We start from the raw sequence: 10,917 nt of genomic DNA on the forward strand, positions 1-10,917 counted from the left end.
CGTCACCACTGCAGCAGCACTGGTCAGCTGAAGCGCAGTCAGTATGTCTTCGATGTGGTGGTTGTTTGGTGCTGTCCAGGCCATTCTGACTCATAACGACCCTATAGGACAGGGTAGAACTGCCCCTGTGGGGTTCCGAGACTGTAAATTTTACAGGAGTAGAAAGCCTCATCTTTCTCCCACAGAGGGGCTGGTGGTTTTAACTGCTGACCTTGCAGTTAGCTGCCCAACACATAACCACTATGCCTACACTTTATCCTAGATTATGGGCTAACATACAAAAGTTTTCATTGCCAGGAAGTCATTGAGCAGCATTGTTTCGGAAAAGGGCCAATAAGCTTGGGAACCTACGTATCTGGTCTAGATCAAATACCAGCTGCAAAGATGGCTACCAGGCACGCTGGGTTTACTCTTCGCAACAGCACTATCTCACCCCGAGAGCCATCACGTGGAGCACCCACTTCATGGAGGCCGCCTCCACCACCTACCCATTTCTCATGGAGCTGGGCCACCTCCTCCTTGTGGGCTGCCTCCTGCTGCTGCAGGGCAACCTGCCCTTCTTGCTCAGCCCGGGTCAGCTGTCTGGCTGCTGCATCCCGCTCCTGCGCTGCCCGGCCGCGCTCCGTGTCCAGTTCCAGCTTGAGGCACCTCACCTCCCCTGAGATGCCAGGAGTAAGACCAGGGCCCAGCGCCTCGGCCCCACTTCCATCTAATAACATTCTCCCCTCCCTCCCTCCCTCAGGAGCACCCCCTGTGTCAATGGGGCAGCTGACCCTGAGCCTGCTGGGGCAGGACCACAGCCTCCCGTGGCCTGGCTGTCTACATCCCCGTGGCACGGAGGGGGCCCTGGCCCAGGCAGGTTCTTACCTTGGATCACATCCTTGGCTTGAGTGACCGTCTGAATCTGGACCTCCAGCTGCGCCTTGGCGACCTCAATTAGAGAATTGTGTTGCTGGGCCTCAAAGAGACTGCCCTCCAGGAGCTCCTTGGCCGAGCTGTCAGCAAAGGTCAGGGGTCAGGCAGAGTTCTCACCCTTTGGGCCGTCTGATGCTGCTGTTCCTGGCCAGTTTGGGACTCGCCGCCACCCCACAGGGGTTCCGAGACCATCTTCTACAGGAGCAGATCGCCTGGTCTTTCTCCCAAGGAGCGGCTGAGTGCTCAAATCTCCAACTAACTACAAACTCTGAACTCTTCTAGAACCCAACCACAGAGGACAGGGAGCTGAGCTGGGGCTGGGCCCTACCTGAGGCCCAGCACTTGCTCAGAGAGGCCCTGCCGGTCCCGCTCCACAGCTTGCAGTCTCACTTCAAGAGCTGCCTTCTCTCGCACCAGGGTCTCCTTCTCCTGGACGGCCCTGGTCAGCATGTCTGCCAGGCGCTGTGTCTCCTGCTGCAGCTGCTCCAGCTGAGCCCTGGATGCCTCCTGCTGTTGGCATGCCTGAGGAGAAGGAAGGGGTGAGCAGGATGCTCCCGGGACCTCCACCACCAGGTTAGAGGTTCCAAGCCCAGCTGGGATCCCTGAGCACCGCTCATCCCACTGAGCTGGTGCTTTGCCCTAAGAGCCTTGTGCTAGGGACTGCAGGGGGTCTTCCCCACAGGGGCGATATGAACACACATGATAACAGGGTCTGCCCAGTAGGGACGATATGACACACACATGATAACAGAGAGCAGTGACTCAGTGCCCTGAGAAAGAAGTGCTGCGTAATTAATGCTCAGGGCACTAACGAGTCTGGTAAGGAGCCCTGGTGGTGGCGCTGTTGGATAATCACTGGATTGCTAATTTGCAAGGCCAGTTGTTCAAACCCACTAGGTGCTCTGAAGGGGGAAAATGAGGCTCTCTGCTCTCTTAAAGACTGAAAGCCTCAGAAGCCCTACATAGGGTTACTATGTGTTAGAATGGACTGGATGGTAGTGGGCTTGGGTTTGGAGGCAGGTAGGGAGCAGAGAGAGAGACTTGAGCCTCCCTCACCGCCCACCATCAAGCCAGTTCTGACTCAGAGTGACCCTATAGGAGAGGGTAGAACTGCCCCAGTGGGTTTCTGAGACTGTAACTCTTTATGGGAGTAGGAAGCCAAGTGCTTCTCACAAGGGTTGGCTGGTGGATTCAAACAGCAGACCTTGTGGTTAGCAGCCCAACATGTGACCACTATACCACTAGGGCAGTTTTGAGCCTGGTCACTGGCAAAAAAAAATGTATCCAGGGTTTTTAATTGAATGCCCCCTGCCCCAACTGTGTCTACTTGGCTGGGTCACAGTTCTCAGTTTGGGCAGTGATGTCATGATGCGACCACCTCCCAGTGAGGTGACCTGATGTGATCCGACAATCAGTTGTAATGGCCTTAAGGTGGGCCGCAATAGCACTGACAGATCTCCAAGGAATGCTGGGCCCACAGATGCTGAAAGGAGATCAGGATCTTCCTCCCAAACTAAGGCAACAGAGAGAGGCAGCAGCCTGAGCTTGGACTTCCGAGCCTCCTACACAGGGAGAGGATACATGTCCGTTTAGCCACACTGTCCACTTGTAGCATTTGTGATGGTAGCACTAGATAACGAAGACCAGAGCCCCTCCCTGCCATGTGCTCAGCACTGTGCTAAAAGCTGGAGGAATACAAGCAAGTGAGACATGGCCCTGCCTTTGGTCCAATGATGGAGAGCTGTCCACAGCTAACAAGGACACAGATGACGGTGGTGATGGCTGAAAGAATCACCAAGTGCAATGAGCGCATCGGAGAGGGAGGCGGTGAAGCAGGGGGTCGGGGCACAGGAAGCAGAAGATGCCAATAGAGAGAGTGGGGGAGGAGTGTCCAGAGATGCCAAGGTGGCAGAACCAGTGAAGGCGGCTCAGAGAAGCCCAGGCTGCAAGCTCTGTCTGCCCACGCACTGCCACTGCCACTTTCTGAGGTGAGTGTGGAGAACAGAGACCAAGGACATTTGTAAGAAAAGGAAGTAGGAAAATAACATGTAAAACCTTAAGGGATCATTTCTGCAAATAATCATACTTAATTTATTATATGTGGATATGTTATGGATTGGCTTGGGTCCCCCCCCTCTCCCAATATGTGGTGAAGATCCTATTTGTGAATGAGTTGTCTTTGCTATGTTAATGAGGCAGGGTTCAAGCAGGGGCTGGAGTTCATCTCTTCCGAGAAATTAATTTAACAAGGGAAAGAAGCAGATATGGGGAAAGAGATGCCAAGCTGCAACGTCATCCCCCAGGAGCAGGTGAAAGTGAGAGAGAGAGAAAGAGAGAGAGAGAGAGAGTGAGCGAGCGAGCCAGCCTTCTCCTGCTTTGCTCTGAATTCATACTTCTGACCTCCTAAAATAAATTTGTTTGTTAAAACTCTCAGCTTGCACTATTTCTGTTAGAGTAGCACTAGCTAACTACAACAGCATGTACACCTGCATGCACGCTCACATGTCATTTCTGTGCAGTAGACACCAGGTTACAAACATCTGACTTACATACCACTTGTAGTTACACACCAACTTCCAGAAAGCATAGGATACTAAAGGTTCGAGGTATATCTATTAGTTCATAATAGCAAACAGGTGTTACTGTGCGATGCAAAGCAAAATATTATTATTATTACTATATTATTACTTCAAAGATGTTTCCATGTATCTGGAAGTATGTCTTTAATATTTACTATAGACTACAGACTAAGACAAACATTCGACAAATGCGTTAGATACAAGCCACAGGAAGTGTTCTGACAGATGTACAAGTCGGCCGTACAGGCAGATTTCGGACTGAAACTCATTCTCATTCTGGAGCTGGCTGACACATTGTCTTGGAAAAACAAAAATCAGGAAGATCATACCGTACAGGAGTAGCACCGGTCATTTCAAGGAAGTAAGCCTTTCACTTCTGAATGCATCCTGGCAGAATTCTGATTTTGTATAGCGAGCATGGAGATCACTTTGTCTTCTCACCTCACTCAGTTTCCCCTGAATTTCTTCCTTCTCTTCTCGGATGCCCCTGAGATCAGCCTGCAGCTCGGCCCCAGTCTCCTGCGCTTTCTGCAGCTGTGTCTCCAGGTGGGTTTTCTGTTCCCACAGGACTTCCCTGCTCCTCTCAGCTTCCGCCAGGTCCACCTGCAAAGCGTTTCTCGCCTGCTCTGCAGCCTCCATTCTGTTGCATGTGGACAGGTTCTCCTGTTCTAACTACTGGCCAACAAGAGAAAGGGGAAAGGACATCAAAGACAATTGTTACAGTTTAGAGCAGTGGTTCCCTACCCGGGAGTCGGATGACCCTTTCAGGGGCTTGCCTGATTCATAACAGTAGCAAAATGACAGTTATGAAGTAGTAAGGAAAATAATGTTATGGTTGGGGGGTCACCACCACATGAGGAACTGAATTAAAGGGTCGCGGCATTAGAAGGTTGAGAACCAATGGTTTAGAGGCTGGGTACTGAGGCTGGAATGACCTGAATTTATTCGTCATCAAGGATGAACACAGGAGTGTTTATGAGGGGAGAACCCATTCCTTTGAACTGATGCCTAAATTCCAGGTATTGGGACAGACTGGAGCCCTGGTGGCATAGTGGGTACACTTTGGACTGCTAATTGCAAGGTCAGCAGCTCGAAACCACCAGCTGCTCTACTGGATAAAGACGAGGCTTTCTCCTCTTGTAAAGAGCTACCATCTTGGAAACCCGCAGGGGCAGTTCTACCCTGTCCTGTAGGGTCATGTTCTCTAGGCAGTGAGTTTGGTTTGGCGTTTGAGATCGATTGGATGGGTCTTCATGGATGCACATGCTGAGCATGGGGATCAAAAAGGGCAACACCCGGCTCTCAGAATTTAGTAAGAAGGAACACAGACCTGAGAGGTGTAGGGAGGAGATCAATTTTTAACCTACAACGAGAGGATCTTTAGGATGTAGGCTGTTTGGCTGATCTTTTTCTGGTGGGGGATGCTATCTCAGGCAACAGATGAAAAACCTAAATGTGTAGTCTTTTTTTCAGAGGCGCTGGCTGGGGGACTCCTTCCCAGCCTGGTGATGGATCCTACAGCCTCCAGGTGGCTTGGTTTTGGGTGTAGGAGACTGTTTTTATGGCTGAGATCAACCCTTGGGAGACTTGGTGGCTGCTACCTAAAAAGTTGGTCTGAACCTGCCATGGGAGAAAGAAGTGGCCGTCTGCTTCCGTAAAGATTCACAGCCCTGGAAACCCTAGGGGCGTTCTGCTGTCTTACAGGGCCCTTCTAGGTTGGAATTTGAGTAGAGGGCAAGGGTTTGCTTTGGGTTTAAGGTCAGTTTTTAAAGCCTTCGCTCAGCTTTGCATTCTAAATGTCCGCTCTGCTCACTGTAGGACTACATTTGGGAGCAGACTTGTCTTGGACCCACCCATTTGGGGGCTCTCCATTGTCAAGGGCACCAGCTTTAAATGTTGCTTGCTCTTGATCTGGCTTCAGCCCAAGCCCAGGGATCAGAGAAATCGTTGCTCACCTGGAGAAGCTGCTGGTTTAGTGCCACTTTATCTAAGGCCAAAGCCTCATTTAGGGCACCGAGCTTGACAGCTGCAGCTCGAAGATCAGCTACCTCTGCCTTCAGGCTGTTCTCAGAGCTCGACAGCTCCGCAATGGACTGCTCCGCCTAGACAAACCAGGGTCATGAGTTCCAATTTCCAGGTTGCCTGCCACCATAAATCGCCCCCACCCCCAGCACCTGCTGCTTTCTTTGTACAAAGATCAGTTGCCTCTGTCCCTCCTTGACATTCCAAGCACGTTTTCCCTTGATTCATTTACTCATTCACTGATGAGCAAGACTGCAGATCACAGTATAGACCAGAGCTTCCCAAACTTACCTGACCCAGTAGCCCTTTTCAAACAAAATTACTCAGCGCCCCCCCTGGCAATGAAAAAATTTCTTGTGCGGTAGCCCACATCCAGGATAAAGTGTAGGTGTCTGCCTTTTCAGCCTCCCTCTCACTTCACGTGATCCTTCCAGTATGCCCACTCCGCTGGAGTGGTATCACCCACTTTGGGAGGCACTGGTGTAGAGGCACAGACACAGTAACGACTACAGAAAATGCACACACAAAATGGCCTGGCACGAAAAGGAGGCATTCGATAAGTCAGAGTCAAAAAGGCTCCTCGGCAGGGTGACTGCCAGTTAATTGGGGTATTGAGAGGTCAGTAGGAGTTTGCTGGTTGAACAGGGAGGACAACAGGCAGTCCAGGCAAAGGGAAGAGTATACACGAAGGGAGGGGAAAAGGGTGGTCTAACAGAATGCTGTCTGTGTTGCGAGCAGGGGCAAGGAAGAAAGGCCTGGAGGTGTATTTTCAGAAATCAGCCACTGAAAACCCCATGGATCACAGAAGTCCGATCCACAACTGATCTCGGGGATGGTGCAGGGCCTGGAAACACATCACCCACCTGAGCAGGGGGCCACCATGGGTTGGGAGCCTACTCCACAGCAGTGAATGCCAGCAGGAGTCGAGAGACCACAAGTTGGAATAGGGAATTTGGAGTGGAAGAGGAAGCTAGGAACAGCACAGGCCAGATGGCAAGAGGCTTTGAATTTGGTGCCAAAGAGTTTGGAAATCACTGACTGTTTTTTGCTCTGTTTTTAACTTTTTGTTCTGTATTTGCGAGAGAGTTGGCAGAGCACCTTGGTTTTCCATCCAAGATCCACACCCGTTTGGTTTTGTGACATGAATTGCACCCCCCCACGGTGTAACAGCACTCTTCCCACTTCTGCCCTGGGTTTCCCGTTTCTATTTGCCTGTCTTCTTTCCTACCCGCTTCCTGCCTTCTGAGCTTTTTCCCTGTGCAATGTGGTCCTGGGTGGGCACGGACCTCCTTGGTGTTACTAATCACCTAATGGGCCTACTGTTGGCTGGAAGTTTAACCACTGGGGCACCGAGGAGTTTTGTACAAAAGAGATGGACAGATGTATACCTTTAAAAACCCATTCTAGTTCCAACACAGATGGAGGGAGAGAACCCAGCCACAAAAACCAGTCATCTCGGCAAGAAATATGAGGGGCCATGGCTTGAAGGGTGAGGAATGAGGCAGGATGCATGCCCTTCACCTGGAAACACATCTGTCTTGGTTGCCCGCCCGGCAAAGGAGGGGAGGAGACCTACGCACCCGGGCCAGCGCTGCGGTCACTTCAGCTTGCTCTTGCTTCAGCAACTCCCCTTCCAGGCGACTCGACTCCAGGGCTTCGCGGAGGGTGATCAGTTCACTGAGGGATTCTGTCTGCTTGGCTTCGAGGCTCGCCAGTGTCTCTTGACTAAGATGGGAAGGAGAGGGGGGTAGAAGAGGTTCGAGGGAGTCTCCAAAAGAGAATAGAAATGTCGTTATCTCTGCTGGGCAGAAAGAAAAGAAGGTCTCTAAACAGAAAAGGAAACCCCTCCCAGAAAAAGAGACAGGTGCAGAACAGTGCACATCGCAGGCTACCTTTTGTGCAAAAAATCAGAGAAACTAAGAAGAGAAGCCTGTTCTTTTTAGAAGGCAGCCCTGGGAAGAGCAGGAAGAGAGTCATTAAAATGGCCATCTCTTGGAGGAGGGGGCGGGGTGGGAAGGACACTTCTCTGGGTCTGTATTTTTGCACAGTCCTGACTTTTGAAATGCATACATGCAATCTTGATCTATGAATATAAGGTTTAAAACATGTAAATCTCTCTGTAGATTGCCTATCTCTCTCCTTGGCACCTGGGAGATCCTTCTGAACCTAAGTCATGACCCTGATGGCAGTTCCCTGACCCTGCAAGATTCCATGACTCACGCCAACTGGGCTAGGACAGGAGGGCACATGCCACCACAGATGGAGAAGAGATGGTCCCTGCTACCAGCCACTGAGGACCTTGCACGTGCCAGGCTCTCGGATGGGATTCAGCACACAGGCGCCCATCTTCCCCACATGGCACTTCAAGGGAAGAATGACCAGGCCACTTTTACAAATCCATCCAACAGGCAGGGTCATCATTTAAGCCAAGTGTCTGCTTGGCTCTGAAGCCTTTACTCTTTGCCTAGGAATTTGCAGATTACCTGGGGAAATCATCCAAATCAGCATCCCTTGTCTCTGGGTTTCTGTGACTTCCCAGTATGGGGTCTGCCCTTTTGACAGCTCAGCCATCTCTAAGATGCTGTGAGCTTTCCCACAGTTGCTAGTCTGTTCCTTTCGTCCTTCTACATCCAACCAATGAAAATACATCAGCTCAAAGCCCCTGGCTCCATGAACCTTTCCCTCCAAAAAAAAGACCCAAACCAAACTCCCTGCCATCAAGTCCATTCTAGCTCACAGTGACCCTATAGGACAAGGTAGAACTGCCCCTGTGAGTTTCCGAAGTGGTTACTCTGAAAAGGAGTAAAAAGCCTTGTCTTTCTCCCTCGGAATAGCTGGTGGTTTCAAACTGCTGACCTCGTGGTTTAGCGGCCCAATTTGTAACCACTGCACCACCTTTCCTAGTCATCACCAATTAACCCGTTACTCTGACTTCCCAAAGCACCTAGCTGGAGGCTCTAAGGAACCAGTATTTGGACCAGCCTCATGCCAGTTAGCTGTTTACTTGTCTGTCTCCCCCACTAGACAGCTCCTGGAGAGCAGGGCCTGGGCCGTGTTCCCTTCTGTAGCCCCCAGTGGATGATCAGTAAAGCCTGGGTGGACTTTCTATCTTCATCTTTCTGCAGAGGAAGGAGCAATAAGCTAATCTGGACCCACTGCAGGCCAGGCTTCCATTTACTCTGATTTCCGAGAGAGGGGTGGGGGCGTGGTGAGGGCTCTGAGACTGCTGGCGGGCACACTTACAGACGCTCCCTTTCTCGGAGTGCCAGGTGCAGCTCCTCCTGCCGCTCCTCCTTCTCCCCCTGGGCTGAGTCCCCCTGCAGCTGAAGTTCCATGTTTGTTCTCCGCAGCCGCCAAGCCTCCTGCTCCAGCACTTGAAGTTGCTGCTGCAGCCCTTCCCTGGCCTCCTCCAGGAGCTCCCGCTCCCTGGAAGAAGAGGGAGACAGGAGATGGAAAGAGACCCGGAGACCTCAAATCCTTTCTAGAAGCAGGTGTCACGTGGTCCAAGGAAAGAGACCCCCGGGCTCCTTTTGGACAATCATCACGGCCTCAGTGGCGAGTGGGAAGGAACCCCATGGCAGGCAGCCCTGAGTGGCCTGGGTCTCAGGCAGAGCATGATGGGAAGGCTTAAATGGCTGCATGGGGACCAGGACTGGAAGGCTGGAGGAGGTGCCCACTGCTCACTTGCTGAGAGTGTCCACCTCGCCCTGGAGGTCCACAGTGTGCCCGGCCAGGGTGTCGCGCTCCCCAGTGAGAGCCTGAAGCCGCTGTCTCAGGGCTTCGCCCTCCTCCTCCCACTGCTCATGCTGCTGCTGCAGGAAGCTCATCGCCTCCTGACAGCTGGACAGCTGCTGCCTCAGGTCCTGAGGAGAGAAAGCGAGAGAAGAGGGACAGTGGGTCAGAAGGCAAGGGCAAAAGAGGGATACCACAAGCCCCAGTGCAGGGCTGGGCAAGGGGCAGAGGGACACAAGGGTAAGCGGAGAAGAGATGTGACCAGTTGAGGTAACAGAAGGTGAGAGGTGGTTGGGTCTCTATAGCTCCTGTCTTACAGTTCAGGATCTGCAAATGTTTGGTGGCTCGGGGGCCCTGGGAAAGAATCAGGTACAGACCCCCGGGGGAAAGTGTTAGGGAAAGCTCATCCAAGCTCCCTCAGTTGCGCCGGTTGCCAAGGTTTGCCTGGTGTGATGTGGAGGGGGCCCTTGGTCTGCAGACTGTGTGGGACCCACAGTGACAGTTGGGTAGAGTCTTATGAGCACCCTGGGTGTCAACAAAGTTCAAAGGTGGTGGTTGAGACTGGCGGGTCCTGGGGCCGAGGGACAACCTGCGGCACAAGTCAGTTTAGATTCCCACTCCTGTGGCTGGAGTGGAATGCTGGGGCTTCTCACCTGCACGGCCTGGCGTCTCCGGATCAGCACAGAACGCACCAGTGTGAGAGCCCTGTCTGGATCCTGGGGGGCAAGTTGGGAGGAGAGGCCACTTGAGTCCAGCTCCAGAGAGCTCTCAGGGTCACAGCTCTGAGTCATACTGTCCCCTTCTTCTACCATGACCTGGAACCAACACAAGGTATCACCAACTGACAAAGACCGACTGTGCCTATAGACGATTCACAACCGGGACATAACCTATAACCCAATCTTTTGTTGCCTCAACTCCGCTATCAGGGCGGTGTAGGAGAGAGGTAGCTAAGGGCAAAAAAAACCAAACTGGTTCCTTCAGCACTCCACCTTTGGTCCTCCAACCCGAGGACTAGCAAGAGGGCTAGAAGATTCTGTGATGTGATAACAAAATGAGGGCAGAAGAGGAGGCTAGTGAGTTCATGAAGACCAGCCTCTGGCCTGAGAACTGTCGCAGAAGAGCGGGCTTGTTTCAACATGAATGCTGAGTCACCCCTCCCTTAGGGTTCCAGTCTCCAGACACGCTCAGGGAACCCAGTCCCATAAAGCCTTCCACCCAGATGCCGGCAGAGTGGGAATTTAGGCACGACACGACTGAGACACACAATCTGGTGTCCATGAACCAGGGGCTCACCGGTACCTGGGTTATCTCCTTGATCACCTGCTGTAAAGATAGCTTCTCCTCCTGGGCATGCCTACTTAGAGATGCCTCGTGTTCCATCAATTCTGCGTGATTTGACTCCTGAGCAGGGAACAAAACAGAGCCTTTGAGCCAAACTCTCAGAAAAGGATTTAGTAGTCCCCTTCCCACACCAACCAAAGTCTCATTCTGTCTATTCTATTGGCCTCGCTTTATCCTGGAGCACACATGGACCCGAATGCTGTTCCTCGGGCATTTGATGGCAGTGACATGCAGTGGTGAAGAGTTCAGATGAGCTTACTAAGGGCTCTACATGACCAGGCCTACATTCCAGCGCTCTGGCTTGGTGACCTTAGCCAACTACTAC

At 52.1% G+C, this 10,917-nt stretch overlaps 1 protein-coding gene across 3 annotated transcripts in view; it reads right to left on the minus strand.

The window, feature by feature from the left end:
- The window catches only part of CEP250 (centrosomal protein 250), a 32,816-nt gene extending 22,169 nt beyond the window's left edge, over nucleotides 1–10,647 (minus strand). For 2 of the 3 annotated variants that reach the window (XM_045295206.1, XM_013008129.2), the window contains exons 1-10: nucleotides 10,551–10,647; nucleotides 9,902–10,063; nucleotides 9,201–9,379; nucleotides 8,760–8,942; nucleotides 7,097–7,241; nucleotides 5,450–5,596; nucleotides 3,936–4,166; nucleotides 1,244–1,437; nucleotides 868–995; nucleotides 489–658 (exon numbers count right to left, since the gene is read on the minus strand). In XM_045295206.1, the coding sequence (XP_045151141.1) occupies nucleotides 489–658; nucleotides 868–995; nucleotides 1,244–1,437; nucleotides 3,936–4,166; nucleotides 5,450–5,596; nucleotides 7,097–7,241; nucleotides 8,760–8,942; nucleotides 9,201–9,379; nucleotides 9,902–10,063; nucleotides 10,551–10,631 (1,620 nt within the window). In that variant the 5' untranslated portion in view covers nucleotides 10,632–10,647. Of the gene's footprint in view, nucleotides 1–488; nucleotides 659–867; nucleotides 996–1,243; nucleotides 1,438–3,935; nucleotides 4,170–5,449; nucleotides 5,597–7,096; nucleotides 7,242–8,759; nucleotides 8,943–9,200; nucleotides 9,380–9,901; nucleotides 10,064–10,550 lie in introns of those variants that run through there. The other variant, XM_045295207.1, reaches the window with a different exon arrangement.
- Between the last annotated feature and the right edge of the window lie 270 nt (nucleotides 10,648–10,917).

The sequence above is a fragment of the Echinops telfairi genome, unplaced genomic scaffold (genome assembly GCF_000313985.2).
Source record: "Echinops telfairi isolate 266 unplaced genomic scaffold, ASM31398v2 ScPeMD7_5592;HRSCAF=6446, whole genome shotgun sequence".
Classification (NCBI taxonomy): domain Eukaryota; kingdom Metazoa; phylum Chordata; class Mammalia; order Afrosoricida; family Tenrecidae; genus Echinops; species Echinops telfairi.